Source organism: Carassius gibelio, chromosome B3, assembly GCF_023724105.1.
Source record: "Carassius gibelio isolate Cgi1373 ecotype wild population from Czech Republic chromosome B3, carGib1.2-hapl.c, whole genome shotgun sequence".
NCBI classification, from domain to species: domain Eukaryota; kingdom Metazoa; phylum Chordata; class Actinopteri; order Cypriniformes; family Cyprinidae; genus Carassius; species Carassius gibelio.
In genome coordinates this window covers 4,804,850-4,823,288 of record NC_068398.1, presented here as the reverse complement: position 1 = coordinate 4,823,288, position 18,439 = coordinate 4,804,850, and the positions used below count along the sequence as shown (strand labels likewise).

The 18,439-nt window shown below is 37.4% G+C and overlaps 1 protein-coding gene and 1 long non-coding RNA gene across 47 annotated transcripts in view; one reads left to right on the top strand and one right to left on the bottom strand.

Moving 5' to 3' along the window:
- LOC127952627 (uncharacterized) overlaps positions 1–18,439 on the bottom strand; it is a 117,816-nt gene that overhangs the window by 36,591 nt on the left and 62,786 nt on the right. The window lies entirely within an intron of this gene.
- The window catches only part of LOC127952544 (zinc finger protein 501), a 149,857-nt gene that overhangs the window by 70,076 nt on the left and 61,342 nt on the right, over positions 1–18,439 (top strand). For 6 of the 45 annotated variants that reach the window (XM_052551151.1, XM_052551150.1, XM_052551153.1 and 3 more), the window contains exon 3: positions 12,776–12,805. The exons of 19 other annotated variants lie outside the window; for them this stretch is intronic. In XM_052551151.1, the coding sequence (XP_052407111.1) occupies positions 12,776–12,805 (30 nt within the window). Of the gene's footprint in view, positions 1–10,734; positions 10,887–12,235; positions 12,475–12,775; positions 13,826–13,991; positions 14,255–18,439 lie in introns of those variants that run through there. 20 more of the 45 variants (XM_052551141.1, XM_052551139.1, XM_052551144.1 and 17 more) reach the window with 13 other exon arrangements.

The following is an 18,439-nucleotide window of genomic DNA, read 5'->3' as shown; positions in this document are numbered from 1 at the left end:
ACAAAGGCAAAATGTCGGACAGTATAAAGGACTGGGATCCCCCCGTATCCCGCAAAATCCTCACAGCCTTCTGATCCTCCGCACGACCAGTCAACGATACATAACCCTCAAACACAAAAGGTTGAACACACTCATCAGGCGCTACAAAAGACGTGGGCTGCTGAGACACAACTTTTACTAAAACTGACCCGCGAGGTTGAATTGAACCATCCTGACGCTCTTGCTTTCGTTTTAAAATTCGACACTCAGCAAGAATATGTCCCATTTTGTGACAATAGCCACATTCCTTCCGAGTTTTCGGGCTCGATGAATTAGGGCTGACTTTAAAGTCAAAAGAATTATCTTCATTCTCCCTTTGTGAAATATGTCCCATTAAATCCCTCGGACGCTTTACAAACACAGGTTTATGAATTAATGCATACTCGTCTGCCAGAACAGCCGCTTGTTGCACAGTACTAACCTTCTGTTCATTTAGGTACAAAACAGTACGCTCAGGAACACAATTCTTGAACTCCTCAATGAGCAAAAGTTCACACAAAGATTGATAGTCCTTGACTTTACACGCTTTTATCCATCGATCAAAAAGTATACCCTTCTCGCGGGTAAACTCGACATATGTCTGGGAAGCAGATTTTTTCATGGTACGAAACTGTTGTCTATAATGTTCAGGCACTAGCTCATAGGCACGGAGAATCGCATTTTTCACCGTCTCATATTGAACGCTTTCTTCTAAAGAAAGAGAAGCACAAACTTCTTGAGCATTCCCTGTAAACTTGCACCGTAACATTAATGACCAGACCTCAGTTGGCCACTTCAAAGCTAAAGCTATTCGCTCAAATGCCTGAAAATAAGCCTCAACTTCTTTCTCACGAAATGGTGGAACTATCGCCATGTTCTTTGCCACATTAAACGGAGAAGACGAATGAGCATTTACAGAATCTGTTAACACAGATATAGAGTCAGCTGTAGACCTAACAGGATCATTTAACACTACCACAGCTGCTTTATGCTCGGAACTATCCCTACCTTCAAATGCAGATGATTTTTTAGATCTTTCTGGATAGTCTCGAACAGCCTGCAACTCTATCTGCCGCATTTTGACTTTCATCTCCGCGTCAACACGGTGCAACTCGAGCTGATGCTGTAATTCATCCTTCCGTGCTTGAACTTTGTCTTGCGTCTCAAACTGTAATCGAGCCAACCGTAATTTTAAACGCAAATCTCCACGATCTGCGGGGGATGCTTCGGTAGAGAGAGAAAAAGGTTCGAATTTAGGCAAAGAAAGAGGTGGTCCTACCTTTGCACCACCACTGGTACCCGGAGTAACTGGATCGCCAACAAGAGAACACCGCGAGGTAGGAGGACACGGTGGAGCTTGTTCCTCTTTATCCATTACAGCTGCAACAAATTCTGCTGATGTAGGAACATCCTCCACCAAAGGCAACACCCTTTTACTAATTAAACCAGCTACCAAACAAGCTTTTAAGTCTTTCTTAAGCAATGTTCTAGAAACAGGTATTTCAAAATGTTGAGCAATAAGGATCAAATCGTCCTTTCTACACGTTTCTAACACCACAATATTAGGTTGATTTATAAACTCGTTTACATCAAACGTCGCCATGGTAAATTGATGAGCAGAAAATTAACATGAGAAAAAATGGTAGCTAAAGGCTTTAAATGTCTCCGGACCTACACCTACCTAACCAAGACCTAACTAAGGCCTCTCTAATCTTCAGAGGGTACCAGTTGAGAGGAAAGCCTCTCCCCCGGAATACCTCCAAAAATAACAAACTAACATAATAAAGAAAATAATAAATCAGTAAACCGTAGCGAGAACCGGCGCTAAACACGGTCCCCCTGGTTTACTCTGCCTACCCGGAGATCGCTCAGCCCCACCACCAACATAATCTTCTGCTTACACAAATCAATTAAACAAATTAATCTCGGACAAGCCCCCAATTTATGTTACGAACCCCTCTTTAGAACTCAGATAAAAGGGTTGCATAACAAAGAAGGATACGTGAGACCTAAATGAAAGGCTAGAACATTTATTTAAATAAACAAAACTAAGAAAACTTGTATCGTAACGGAATAAACACCAAAATACTTCTACAAAAGATTACCAAACTATGATAAACAGAAACTAACAAGACACTTCAAGATATGAAAACAACAAAAAACAACCATAAATTCCAATTAAGAAAGACAAGAAAAGAAAAGCAAGCTGTTGGCAGGTGAGTCTCCTCTCTCCTCCCTCACCCCGTCATAATTGGTGCATTACCGCCACCCTCTGCTCCGGAGTGTGGATCAGAAAAACAGGTTCATATATTAATTTACCCCATTCCCTCCTACTCCCCTATCATATAGATCCACACACTTCACCATTATTCTACTCTATTATATTACTACTAATAATAATTATAATTATAATAATAAAAATAAAAATAATTATAATAAAAGGAATAATAAAAGTTATAACCTTCCTCAATACTCCTCTGACTCTTCACTCTCTATTATAAACCCCTGTGTCCCTTAAGAAACTCATCAGAATTCTGGTCTGTGCCCTATGTTGAGTGCTCAATAGCCCTTTTAATGTCATGTCCTGAACCTCTGTCTCTCTCAACTTATTCCTCATCATCTCTCTCTGAACATCATACCTGCTGCACCTCAAGACCACATGCTCCACTGACTCCTCTTCCTTGCACACTTCACACAATCCCGTGTCATGTTTACCTATTAACTTTAGTGTTTTATTTAATAAACACTGTCCCATGGTAGTCGTGTCCCTTGGGACACGATGTCCCTTGGGGAAGTCACAATGTCCCTTGGGGAAGTCGTGGCCTAATGGTTAGAGGGTTGGACTCCCAATCGAAGGGCTGTGGGTTCTAGTCTCGGGCCGGACGGAATTGTGGGTGGGGGGAGTGCATGTACAGTTCTCTCTCCACCTTCAATACCACGACTTAGGTGCCCTTGAGCAAGGCATCGAACCCCCAACTGCTCCCCGGGCGCCGCAGCATAAATGGCTGCCCACTGCTCCGGGTGTGTGCTCACAGTGTGTGTGTGTGTGTTCACTGCTCTGTGTGTGCGCATTTCGGATGGGTTAAATGCAGAGCACAAATTCTGAGTATGGGTCACCATACTTGGCTGAATGTCACTTCACTTTCACTTTCACTTTCACTTTCCAATCTTAACCTAGAGATGACCGTTTCCTCTCTGCTATTTCCACTTCCAATCACTGTACACTTAACATCCCTCTGGATTTGATATAAATGCCTTCCTTTTCCCTCTCTATCCCACCTCTCTTGCCACATTTGATTTACTGTCTTCCATATCACACTTTTAACCTCTGCTTTGCTGATACTCACTTGCATTTCTATATTTCCTTTTAATAATGCTGTCTTGGCTAATTTATCTGCCAGTTCATTTCCCCTTATCCCTTCATGTCCTGGAACCCACACAAATTGTATTTGCCTTCCTTGATTAAATATTCTTGTGACTGACTGTAGGACTTCATATAGTATGTCTTGCCGACTTTTTGAATAAAATGACCTTATACTTGCTAACACGGACGATGAATCTGAACAAACTAAAACTTTATGCTGCCCTGTCTTTTCCACCCACCGTAAAGCGATTAATATTGCCAGCATTTCCACTGTATAAACCCCGAACATATTAGAGGTTCTTCTAATAATTCCAATTCCTTTACTTGGAACCACCACACTCAACCCTGTTACTTCTGTCTCTGGTTCCTTAGCGCCATCTGTATAAACCTGCATGTAATCATTATACTTTTCTGCTATCCGATTGTTGAACACCATTTTTAGATTTATACCTTCCTTTGCCCTCCTTCTTTCCTCCAACACAAACCAATCGACCTCAGGCCAAACTAACTTCCAGGGAGCCACCTCTGGATAAACAACTGTGCAACTTACCCTCAAATTAAAAACTCCTAATTCTTTAGCGGTGTCATTCCCAATCCTACCAAAGTTTTCACTTTTCTTTTTCCCATATTCCCAGCTCTCCTGTAACATTGCCTTAGTAGGATGAGAATCATTATGCCCCTGTAGTCCTGCCCAATAATTTACCATCAACTGCTTCCTTCTTAGCTCTAAAGGACATTCTCCCATTTCTACCTGTAATGCTGATACTGGGGTAGTCTTAAAAGCTGCACAACACAGCCTCAAGGCCTGTGCCTGGATAACATCAAGCTTTTTTAACAGAGATTGAGCTGCAGAACCAAAAACCACACATCCATAATCTAACACTGAACGGATTAGGGCCACATATATTTTCTTCATTGCTAATCTACTTGCACCCCAAACTTTTCCCCTCAAACATCTCATTACATTTATTACTCTTTTGCACTTTTCTTCAATTCTCCTGATATGTTCTGCAAATGTCAAACGTGAATCCAAATTAATTCCAAGAAATTTAAAAGTTCCAACTTTCTCTAAATCTCTCCCATACATTCTTAATTTTAGTCCTTCCTGAATTCTTTTTCTTGTGAAGAAGACTTTTCTATAGAGTTTTTTTCTATAGAAAACCTAAACCCCCACTTATATCCCCACTCCACCACTATATCAATTGCTTCCTGTATTTTCCTAGTAACATATTCTATATTCCTTCCTTTCTTCCATAGCGCGCCATCGTCTGCGAACAAAGAACTTCCTATACCTTCTGGAACTGTTCCAAATACGTCATTAATCATAATAATGAAAAGTATTGGACTTATCACACTGCCTTGAGGTGTGCCATTATCAACTATGTATTTATCTGATAATTCTGCCCCAATCCTTATTTGTATTTTCCTTCCAAACAGAAAATCTCTTATCCAATTAAACACTCTTCCTTCAACCCCTATCTTACTTAATTTGATTAATAACCCCTCCTTCCACATCATATCGTAGGCTTTTTCTATGTCAAAAAATACTGCAATTACTGACTCTCTATTTGCTTGCGCCTTTCTTATTTCAGTCTCCAATCTCACCACTGAATCAATTGTGCTTCTTCCTAAATCCACTTTGACATTTAGCCAGCATTCCTCTTTTTTCAAGGAAATAATTTAGTCTATCCGCTATCATCCTTTCCATGATTTTACATAAATTGGATGTGAGCGCTATTGGTCTGTAACTAATAGGATTAGTTGGATCTTTACCCGGTTTTCTTATTGGTATCACTATCGCTGGTAACTTCCCCTCTTTCCATATTTTATTATATATCTCAAGAAGCTTCAACAATGATTCTTCCCCGAACCGTTTTAACATCAAATAACACACTTGATCTTTCCCTGGGGAAGTATGTTTTGCCCTCTTTATTGCTCTCATCAATTCAGCCATAGTAAATGGCTCATCTAACTTACTTCCAGTTTCTTCCTTCCTATTCACTTCATTAAGATGCTGATTTAAAGTTATAGATCTCCTACTCCTCTCAACATCTGACTGATTTTCTGAACTATGAACCCTTGTAAATGATTTGGCCAACATCTCAGCCTTCTCCTTATTAGAAACTGCAGTTTCTCCTTCAGATACCATAACTGGATATTCCCGCTTCCTCCTGTCTCCCCCCATTCTTTTAATCATTCCCCAAACTTCCCCCACTGGCGTAGTTCTACCTATTTCATCACAGAAATTTCTCCAACTACTCCTCTTTGCTTGGCGAATTTTCCTTCTAACTATTGCTTGTTCCTTCTTGTATTGTATTAGATTTTGCACATTATGTGTTCTTTTAAGCTTCCTGAACGCTTTATTTCTGTCCCTTACTGCCTGTTGACATTCTTCATTCCACCAAGGTACCAATTTTCGATTTGCCATGTTTCTCCTCTTAGGTATAGCTTCCTCTGCTGCCATAATAATTGCAGAGGTTATCTGATTGTTAACATCATCTATACTTCCTGCCACCTCAACCTTAACCATTGCATCATCACATGATTTCTTAAACCTTTCCCAATCAGCTTTACCAAAATTCCACCTAGAAATTATATCTTCTGTTCCTCCTTCCAATTTCTCTCCCACTAAGCACAAGACAGGGTAGTGATCACTTCCCACTGTTGTTGCTGTCAACCCTTCCCAATTTGTATTTCCAGCCAACACACTAGATACTAATGTTATGTCTAAAACAGACTCTTTCCCTGTTGAAACATTTATTCTAGTTTCTCTTCCATCATTTAAGCACACCAATTCTCTTTCTTCCATCAATTCTTCAATTATTTTACAATTAGTATCTGTATGTACACTTCCCCATACCGAGCTATAAGCATTAAAATCTGCACACCAGATAATTTTTTGTCTATCTTAGAAGCTTGTCCAGCTCCAACCTCTTACATGGGTTATAGTAATTAATAATACTAATTCCCTCCCCCCTTTCCCACACCTCCACCACTATATACTCTTGATCATCCCCTTTGCCCAATAATCTATATGATACACCCGCCTTAATATAACACACCCCCCCCCCCCCTCCCCCCTCCCCAGAATTCCTATCTCTTCTAATTATTGTATACCCATGGATCACAAAATCTAGATTTGGCTTCAACCAGGATTCTTGAATGCAAATTACATCTGGTTTCTCATTTAACTCATTCAAAAAATGTTTAAAATCTTGTCCATTAGCCAGTAAGCTCCTTGCATTCCATTGTAGAATAATAACCATTAATATTGTTAACCAACCCATGGTGACTCTTGACTTGACTGATTAGTAAGGGTCTCCCTCACTTCTTCCCATGTCAGTCCAGTTAATCTCAAATGATTGACTGCTGCTTTAACCACCAACTGAATTTTGTCATTTTTAGATTTTACTTCTGCCGTGCTATTTATCACTCCTGCTATGAATGTGACTAAATCAGTTTTTTTCACAAACACTCCTTCAAAGCTACTTTGCCTTTGCTCTAGTGTCTCCACACCTACCTCTTCATGTCGCTTATTATCTTTTTCCCCTGAAACCTTGACAGCTTCTGCATATGTTATTCTTTTTTGCATTCTCACCTTTTGAATGTTAATCTCCCATCTCATAACTTCACATCCACTAAATGGCACATTGTGGGTTCCTCCACAATTACAACACTTTGGTGGTACCCCTGATTCCCGTTTTCCATAATCATGGTCCCCTCCACATCTAGCACATCTTCTCTGCCTATTACAGTTCATTGCAGTGTGACCAAACCTTTGACATTTATAACACCTTAATGGTTTTGGAATAAACATCCTCACTGGATAATTCATGAATCCTAAGTATACTTTTTTTGGCAGGATTTCTTCCTCAAATTCTATTGATACAGTTTCTGTGTCCTTTACCTCTCCATCTCTTGATGTTTTCATCCTTTGGACACTCACAACTTTTGCTCCCTTGATATTCTTCATTAATTCCCCCATTGTAACACTCAATGGCACCCCTGTTATCACCCCCACCAGGGCAAGAGATGGACTTTCAGATTAAATGTGTAACTGTGTTTGGTGAAATGTGTGTTTGTGATAAAAATGTTTTAAGGGTATAAAGTTACAATTAATGAAATGTGGACTGGAAAATATTGCTTTGTGATTATTGATGTTCAAAACTGTTTTTAGAAAATGTAGAATGTAGTAAAAAAGTAACAGTAGTGCTGTTTTGAAAAGTTAAATGACTTTATCCTTAATGTTTTATTACATGGTAAAAAAAAAGATAGTGAAATAGCATGTACTGATTTAGATTTTTAAAAATATATTAAGCTTTATAGTATTGCTGTTTAAAATTTTATAAAACATTTTACAAAATTAAAGTTTGTAATAAAATTTTTCAATTAATGAAATGTGTACTGTTGGAAAAAAAATGCTTTTTGATTATTGCTGTTTACAATTTTGAGTATAGGTTTTATTTTTTTTTTAGTGTGAAATTGCGCTGTTATGGCATTGTGATGTAAGAAACATTCATCCTGTGAGAATGTAATGATTTTGAATGTTTAATAAATGTGATAAACAGCATTCTGGCTTTTTTAATGTGCTGTATGGAGTACAAATTTGCCATCACAAGGTACAAAAGGCTTGTCACTGGGGCAGTACCCTTAAAAGGACAAATTTGCCTTTTTTAAAGGTACATTATGGTACCATAGCACTATAAAGTACAATTTAGTCAGCAGAGGTACATATTTGCCTTTGAAAGGTACATACTGCAAGGGTACATATATGTACCCATGTGAAAGGGTACAACGGGTGTACCCTTGAGGGTACTGCCCCAGTGACAAGCCGTTGTACCCCTGAAGGTACAAATTTTGCACATTTTTTCTGACAGTGTATGCGCTTGAGAAAACGAAAAAATAGTTGATCCTTTACACATCTTTGGCCATTTTTTGCTATTTTGTCCAGAAATAAGGTCAATATGTTGTCAAATGTCAAAAATAACCATTCCATTAAATTCCTGGGGTCAGAATTGTAAGGGAAAATGTGTTCATTTGTCTCTGTATGTTGTTTACTTCTAATGTTATGCCACTTTCTACATCACTTTTTGATTTTTCGGATTCCGGTCGGGTGCAGCAAAGGGTTAAAAAAGAACCCTTTGGGACATTATTTCAGCTTGGCACCTGGCAGATTATGAAAATAGACACTTTAAGGATTAAAAAAATCAGGTGGCATAAAAAAAGCCGGGGGGTGCGCGTGGACCCCTATTTCCATCTAGACTAAAAGGTTTGAACTCGCTCTATGACTGAGTACTCTTCTTACAAATTAATAAATTATAGTTGCTCTGTAAAATATTTCAGAAATTAGTCACCAAATATGAAAACTATAGTCTTTAAGCTTTCAGTGGATATATAGTTTGTCAAGATTACTTTTAAGTTCAGACTAAGATATCACAGTTTAAAACATGTAATGACAAGTGGCCCACAGGTTGAGACTAGAAACATCTGAAATAATGATCATTGTTTTTACCAAATTCAACATTGAGAACTGTTTTCAGCAAGCTTTTTTCAAGAAAAATTTAAACATTTTGTTTTTATTTTAATAATAATTCAAAATTGATGTATACAGTTCAACAGCAAAATCTGTGAGATTTTTTTTTCAAGACAATTTTTTATACATCTATAAATAACTGCAAGGCAAGCTGCAGGAACACACGAAGATGCCAGCAGACCACAATATCAGTCGCCTTAATGCTTTATGTGGAGTGTCTAGTGTCCTCAAAACGGCACTCGAAAGCGTGTGCTCACTTTATAGGGCTTGAGTCTAAAAAAATGTGTTATCAGATTAAATCTTGCATACTGTGTTACACTAAGAAAGATTTTTTATGTACTTTAGTACCCAGCAAACATTAGACCGATGGCAACGTTTTCCAGATGCTTCAAGTGGCATACTTGTGGCATACTTTGACATACTTGTCTTTTTGTTTGTTTTCCCACTTTTTATAATCTCTTAATTTGTTTCCACGTTTCCAAACTCTCTTTTACTTTGTTCAGGGCTGTTATGCTAAATGTACATTTTCTTTTTGGGAACACCATGATTCTAAATCCAGGGTATGACTTCCACAATTATTTTCCCATATTTCTTTTTCATTTCATTGCTAATTGGACTGTCCAACACATCAAGATCGATCTTAGATGCGACATTCCCAGACCCCATTTTTACCATCCAAGCCTTTACCTGGAACGTGTCCTCTTTCCCTCCAACCCGTTCTCATTAATCTTGTTACTGCTACATTTTCGTTTCTATGGGCTAGTTGCATATCTCCGCCATCTTGGATTTCCGGTCTTGCGAGTGCGTAGATATTTCCGGCTGTGCTTAAAGTCAGTGCAGAGAACCGGAGAAGTCCAAATATTACCTTCTATATGTTTACAGGATTTATAATATCACTTCATATGCAAATAAGATATACACTGCTATTATCACTATACTACCAATGTTAACTGAGCCAGTGGATTTGAAACTTGTCTATGTTTGGGTCTGGTAAATGAATTAAATACATTAATGTTCACTACTGTTCACGAGATGAAAGTTGAACTAATGGTGTGTATACACAGCTATATAATGTATTTTATCTCACCAAATATGTAAATGTACAAACTACTTATTTCTCGAAAATGTTTGCATTATTATTATTTTTTTATATATATATATATATTAAATATTTACCTCGTGAGGGCTGCGATTTATCTTCAGAAGTATCCATTTCTCAATTGTACATATACATCAGTCTGTTTCATCGTTATTTTCACAACATATTTTATCATTTTACACAGTAAAAAAGTCAAATAAAGTTAATAAAACATGTTTTATCAGAAATCTCTTTGCGACAGTCAGAAACATTTATCTTACATAACAGAACAAAACCAGCTCTTCGAAAATGAAAAGTATTGCATATTTGAGAGGTTTGTGTTTGAAAAAAGAAATCCCTGTGGACCTGACCAGACGCTGATCCACATAATCAACAGAAGAATAACGCAATCTCCGCTTTGTATCTTGATGAATTTCCACACAGAGGTACGCAAAATATAGGGAGGATGTTTCCCCATGTTTTTGATATACCACTATCCGCTGTTAAATTTGAAAAACATTAATTATATACATCTAGCCAAGTTTCGTATGTAAGTTTCCCTTACAGTCAATGCGAGCATCGCAAGACCGGAAATAAGTACGCACACACTCGCGTCGCTGAAGCTCACCGGCGCCATCTTGTGCACCTAGCCCATTCATTCTCTGTATTTTTATTATTATTACCGTTAAGTGCCACTAGTGGCGCTGTAGCTTAAGAGTGAGCTTTGTATGCAGAGAAGAGGTTAATTTCCGCAGAAGAAGCGATCTCTCGAGAGAAAGAAAGATGTATGACTAAAGTGTGGTCACTAAGCTAAGTTTAAGAGAAATAAGATAAGCAGAAAGAAGAAGGAAAAAGACTGAAACTAATTCCTCTCTCGGTACTGAGCCAACGAGGTATGTTTTGTATGTTGTATTTGTCAAAATAGTTTTATCTGTCAGATTTCTTTCTTTAAGCTAATTATTGTTTGTTCTGTGCTTTTAGAGAAAATCTTACAGTGATTAATTGTTGATGTGAAATAAAGCCAATAGTTTAAGATTTTTTTATTTTTTAAGTTGGTACATAAATTATTAATTCATCGACTCATTCAACACAAAACTTGTACCGAAAAAAGACTAATCACCGGTAATTGCCGACGGTTTTAGAGGACAGTATAAATCCCGGAGAGGCGAGCAGTTCACAGTATTTCACACATTTACACAACCATCAAACCCTTTACAGCTTGTTTAAGCGACGTTTTACAGACTCGTTTCTGTTTTGTTTTCATCGGGATCATTTAACGTTACTGCTGTAGCAGCATGTGAGGAAAAAATTAATTCATTCAGAGCTGAATGATTTCGACTGCTTGTGTGCTTTGTTTTGATGTTTGTAGTTGATCTATTAGTGAATGCCCAGTAATAATAATAAAAATAAATAAATAAATATTAATCTGTAAAGGGTATTGGTGGGAATCGATCTCAAGTAGCCTATTGCTGCTACCATTTTCATTTTTACCTTTTTTTCCTCCGCTGACATTTAGATTATTTTTACTTGTTAAAATTGAAATAGGTCTGCATTGCAACTGTATTTCCAAACACATTTTGTTCCTGTAATGAGTAATGAACGTTTTTCACATTTTGAAGATTTGAAATTTCAAATCTATTCATAAATGGGAATATATGAAGTTTGACACAGGAAGCATTAAATATTGCTTTGAAAAATGTTATGATCATTGTCAGTTTATGTACAGAAAAATCAAGTTTAGGATTACTATGGTCATGTTAGGCTATGGTTTTGTAAGATAGTTTTTAGTATCATTAGTGTTTGTTTGTTATTGTCAGTAATTTATCAATAATTTATTTATTTTGTCAATGTACTTCAGTAAAGCAGTTTTATATGCTTTTATATCCTCAAATCTGGTCCCAACAGCAAACACTGAGAATAAAGAGAGATGATCTGAATGTCTTGTTGAATGTGTGTTGATAGAGGCTCATCAATATTAACAGAGCTGCTGAAAAGACTCTTTATTTCATGTAAATAGTTCTGGTTTTCAGCTCATTTATTATGCTGATGCCTCAGATCTCCTGTAAATTGCCACTTAAAGCTCATTTCCCTGGTGTCAACAAGAAACTTTTTTGTGTTTTGTTTTTCAGCTATTTTTCTTACCATTATTTATGTTTATATATATATAACATTGTGTTGTAAAACCGATCTTGGTAAGGTTTTTTTTTTTTTCATCTTCTCTCATGCTGCAATTCACCTTCAGAGAAGCTCCTCCCACAGGAATCACATCATCAGTGAAGCTCCTCCCACAGGAATCACATCATCAGTGAAGCTCCTCCCACAGTAGTTCACCAATAAATGCTGGAACATCTCATCAGTTCAGAAGAGAAGAAGAGCTGAAATCTGTCAAGTCTGAGTTTATTAAAGAGGACAGAGAGAAGATGAGAGATCAAGAAGCCTCAACCCTCAGAATCAAACACACTGAAGATACTGAACAAACAGGTTGGTGATTATTATTGATTTCTCATTCATCCGTGATTCTGAAAAACTCGATTAAATCAGATTTAGTTAAATGGTTGATTCACAGTTTAATTTTGCAGCCATTTTAACCACATTTTTATTTCTATACAGTTTGCTTTTTATACATCAAAAGTAAACACAATTGATCTAGTAAGTAATGACTTAAGCAAAATCTGATTATAGCAGTTATTCATAATGATAGAGATTATTTTTCTTACAGTAACTTTGGTAACAGGGTTGATGAAAAGTTCCTGAAAACTAACCATTTTTACTTTTATTTAAGAGCTGATTGAAGAGAACCAGGAGAGTGAAGAATTGAGTGAAGTTGAGGAGAAAAATCATGTCAAAACCAGAGAAAAACTTCAGAGTTGCTCTCAAACCAAACAGAAAGATTTAAAGAAAAGAAGAGGCAAGAAATCTTTCACCTGCACTCAGTGTCCAAAGAGTTTCACACACAAATCTTATCTTGATATTCACATGAGAGTTCACACTAGAGAGAGACCATACACGTGTGATCAGTGCGGGAAGAGTTTCACACAATCATCAAACCTTAAGAGTCACATGAACGTCCACACTAGAGAGAATCTGTTCATATGTGATCAGTGCGGGAAGGATTTCACACAATCAGCACACCTTAAGAGTCACATGAACATCCACGCTGGAGAGAAACTGTACACATGTGATCAGTGCGGCAAGAGTTTCTCTCGAAAAGTATACCTTGCACGGCACATGAACATCCACACTGGAGAGAAACAGTACACGTGTGATCAGTGCGGGAAGAATTTCACACAATCAGCAAACCTTAAGAGTCACATGAACGTCCACACTAGAGAGAAACTGTACTCATGTGATCAGTGCGGGCAAAAATTTTTGTGGGCTTCAAACCTGAAAAGACACCTGAGAGTTCATACACAGGAGAAGCCATATTCGTGTGATTTGTGTGGAAAGAGTTTTACATTGCCAGAAACTTTGAAACAACATCAGAAACTTCATACTGGTGTGAGAGAGTACATGTGCTTTGAGTGTGAAAAGACTTTTATTACAGCGGACAGTTTAAAACAGCATGAGATGATTCACACTGGAGAGAAACCTTACAAGTGTTCACACTGTGACAAGAGATTCAGTCGGTCAGGAAATCTGAAAAAACATGAGAGGATCCACACTGGAGAGAAACCTTACAAGTGTTCACACTGTGACAAGAGATTCAATCAGTCTTCATACATGAAAACACATGAGAGGATCCACACTGGAGAGAAACCGTATCACTGCACTGCATGTGGGAAGTGTTTCAGTCAATCATCTGCTCTACACAGTCATACAAAAACCATTCACAGTAAGTAGATAATCTTCAGATCCAGCACTTTCAGATCTGATGCTGCAATAATGCTGCAAGCAATAAAATATCACCTGGATAAATCTGTCCTAACCAGACATTAGAAGCAACATGACAGAAACAAGTTTTCACAGTTAATAAAGTTCATCTTCATCTTTAAAAGCAGCAGATTCAACTGAGATTCAGATCAACTCAAAGATGGAGTTTCTACCCAAAGAACAATGTCGAAATGTTTTATTATTGTATATCATTTTGCTTCATGATATAAATGTATACTTGTAATTTTATATGAGTTTCATGTTACCGTAATTCCTCAAATAAAAACCGGTAGTCAAATAAACGCCGGGCCTCTTATAGTGGCCGGGGGCGTGGTAACACGGACAAATTTAGGCCGGGGGGAAATTTGTGCAGCAGAGCCAGATAACGAACGTACACGCCCACTGCCGGAGCATTTCTCGTTCTCGAGTCAAGAACCGGTTGCATCGGTTTTCGGATCACCAGTACACTGAACCGAGAAGCATTTCTGTCGGACGCGTCCGATTCGAGAACCGAGGAGCTGATGATACTGCGCATGCGTGATTCAGCGTGAAGCAGACCGACACACAGAGCGTCTGAACCGAACTGATTCTTTTGGTGATTGATTCTGAACTGATTCTGTGCTAATGTTATGCCTGTCTACTGGAACGCTATCGCTTTTAATTTAAAACCGGTTATTTAAAACAATTACTTATCAAACAGATGGAATTAGAAAAAAAGGTCTGCCTCTAATAAAAGCCTGCTTCAAATAAAATCCTGTTACCTTCTGCAGTTCAGGTAAATAAAGGCCCCAGCTTATTTGAGGAATTACGGTATATTCTATTGTCGAATGCATGTGTGTCACTTGTAGTTGCTTACTCTTGAAGGAAAGTAGAAGCTTTCTACAAACCGTTATGTATTGTTACGAAGGAGGCTGATGTAGTTGCTGTAACACTTTTAAGTGAGGTTTAGATACATTTTTTTTGTTTGTTCTTTGTTAAAAAAAACAGTTATTGTTCTACTTATGATGTATTTTAGAATCACGGATACAATATATACTTTCATGTAGCTTTGCAACGGATCCTTCTTTGCTTCTCTTAAGTCGGGATGGGTAACTTAACCCTCATTTCTATATGGTTCAAGTGATCTGAAACATGTTTTTTCATACATATCTCAATAATTATGAAGTAGATATCACATTCAGAAGTATCAAGGGCAGTATGGCAGTGTTTGATTTCATTTCAACCTCAAAAACACGTAAAAGACATGCAACGAGAACCTTAGACCTACGTTACAGTTCACGCTTCATCAAAAATGGAGATTCTATTGTTTTTTTCTTAATATTCAAACCCCTTTCATACTTTTCTTTTTCTCCAAAAATAGAATCAACGTTATCTTTTTAACCCTCGACATGAAAATCAATGGAGGTTTTTACTGTTTTTTTTTCTTTCTTTTTTTTTCATGATTTCATATGTGCATCACTATTTCAAAGTTAAATAGTCTAGATGGAAATAAGGGTCCACGCGCACCCCCCGGCTTTTTTATGCCACCTGATTTTTTAAAATCCTTAAAGTGTCTATTTTCATAATCTGCCAGGTGCCAAGCTGAAATAATGTCCCAAAGGGTTCTTTTTTAACCCTTTGCTGCACCCGACCGGAATCTGAAAAATCAAAAAGTGATGTAGAAAGTGGCATAACATTAGAAGTAAACAACATACAGAGACAAATTAACACATTTTCCCATACAATTCTGACCCCAGGAATTTAACGGAATGGTTATTTTTGACATTTGACAACATATTGACCTTATTTCTGGACAAAATAGCAAAAAATGGCCAAAGATGTGTAGAGGATCAACTATTTTTTTGTTTTCTCAAGCGCATAGGGTGATTTCTTTTTTTCACAACATAATATTTCTTTATCATTCAAATGTCTATTTTAAGATTAAATTGGGTACCAAGCTGAAATAATGTCCAAAATGCTTAATTTTTAACCCTTTGCACCAACCCGAAAAATCTAAATATGATATAAAGTGGTATAACTTTTTATGTAAACAACTAACAGAGACAAATGAACACATTTTTCAATACAATTCTGACCCCATACATTTTTATTTGTCATGTTTTATAACATCTTGACCATCTGTTGTCAAAAAGAGAGCATTTTTATTATGTTCAGCAGCCTGAAATAGGGTTTATTTTAACCTTTTACTTCACCTATCCTGAACCTGAACATATTTAAAATAGTTTTACTTTTGAAGTAAACAAAACAAACTAACAAATTAACAGCAAATTAACTTAAATTTTTAATAAATAAATAAATAACTACAGAAAAAAATCCAAAAAAGTCCAAAAAGTTGACTGAGCATAAACTGCAAGTTTTTTTTTAATTTTGGGGCTTTGCAGTTGGCAGTTGGCAGTCGTCGGTTCGTACCCGCAGATCGCCATCTCCCACTGCTCTCTCTTTTGGAAAAATTTCAGTAAGTATTTGAAACTATAATTAAGATATACCTTTGTAGTCATAACTTAAAGTGATTTTTCAACAGTTTTTACTATAATCACAGGCTTTCGGAAATCAAATCTGTATTCTTGACTAGCAGTGTTGGTAGCTTAGTTGGTAGCTACTAGCTAAAGTTTTTTTTTCTTCTTTTTTTTCAGGCTCAATCAGGGGCGTCGCACCCGTGGGGGATGTGGGTGTTTTAACACCCACACTTTTCCCGGTGAGAGGGTTCAACACCCACACGTTTTCTGCAATTTTTCCGCAATTTTGCACAAACTACTACAGTCGCTAGAGGTGGGCAGATCGATACTAATATCGATAATATCGATACCAACGTTGGTATCGGTATTGATCGATACCAACGGGAAAATATCGATACTTAAGTTTCAGTTTCTCTCGTTTTGCGACATGGCCGTGTTTGTCAATATGCTGCTGCTGTCACAGAGCAGAGCAAGCTCTCAAGAGTGCTGCTCGTGATCGACACTGTTCTCCGCCCCCTCTCCTGTGTTGTACCGTCACGTGACTCACCACTAGCGCTACCACCAGCAGTCATGCGCGCGCACCGCTCAGCCGCGCATTTCTAACAGCAGTCAGTCAAAGGCGGAGAGAAAGAGGAGCGTTGTATGGCTGTATTTTCAGGTCGATCTACCCTTTTTGTGTTAGCTGTGAAAGGGATACTAGTTTCTATATTTAAACTTCACCTAGATGTGCACCAGACTTAATTATTTGTATTATTTTATCAATAGCTGATTCTCCAAGAGCAGTGGATATTACAAGGCGCAATCAGAAATGATTGTGAAGGACCTGCAACCTCTTTCCATAGTGGAAGATGTCGGCTTCAGGAATTTTGTATAAGGAGAATTTGTTTTACATTTTGAAGTAAAACTTTGTGACTTTAAGAAAAAAATCCTGAAAAGAAGTGCACTAAAGAGGAGAAACATTTTTTTATTAACATGCTACTTGAAAAGAGAATTTGTTTTTACATTTTTTATATTTGTGACATAATCATTTTGTAACTTTGTTTATTTAAATAAATCAGAAGTAACCAAAAGTTGTTTCTGAACAAAAGCTTTTGTAGTACTGATTAATAACCCAAAATGCAAATCACTAAAACAAATTAAAAGTCATGAAAATTCATTTAGATTTAGGTTGAAGACGCATCCACCTTAATTATTAAAAAGTATCGGTATTGGTATCGGTATCGGCGATACTGGCCCTGTATTTACTTGGTATCGGATCGATACCAAATCTAGCGGTATCGCACACCTCTAACAGTCGCTCCTCCGTTTCTCTGGCCGCTCTGTGTCTGCGCTCGCTGCGGCTGCCTCCTCTCACCCTTCCTCTCCCCCTCCCCCTCAAATGACAGCGGCTTTGAGTGTGACCGGTTGATGATTGGCTGTTCTGCCCTAAGTCCCGCCTCTCTTGGGGTGTTATCGGTCAGCTCGCGCTGAGGAGGCGGGAACTTATGGTTATGGTTATTTACATCTCCTTTTTCCAGGTACTTTGAGTGTTTATGCTTTCAAGGTTTTTAAATAAGCTTGATATGTGTTTGGGAAGATGTTCTGTTATCGTTTTGTTGACATGTCGAGTGTTTTCGGTATTATATTTCGTTTTTTAGACTAATGCTAATTGGTATTATTGGGATATTGTTCAGCTAGCTAAATTCGTTTGTAAATGTAACGTTATGTGGCATGCAATGTATAACATAACTGTGATGAAGCAGGGAACAGACGAGGAGGGGGGACAAACTGCCATTGTTAAGCAGTGTATTTATGGGTTCATTGATTATGATATTTTGAGTATTGTTTGTTGATTAGCTGAATACTTTTGTGGATACTTACCTGTTGTGTTTGATTGTAACGTTACCTGTTGTGTTGAGGAGAAAAAAGTGAGAAATCATGACATTGTTTACATACCTGTTGAAGAACTATGAAAGAAAAGTGTATATTATTTTAATGTTTAAAAACAGTAAATTGTTACATTATTTATAACACCAGAGAAAAAAGCTTTCTGTGGGCGTTTTGTTTTTCTCCCATTTTCTGATTTTTTTTATTTATTTATTTTTTTAATGTAGGATTATTTTTTTCCCAGCCAAACGCTG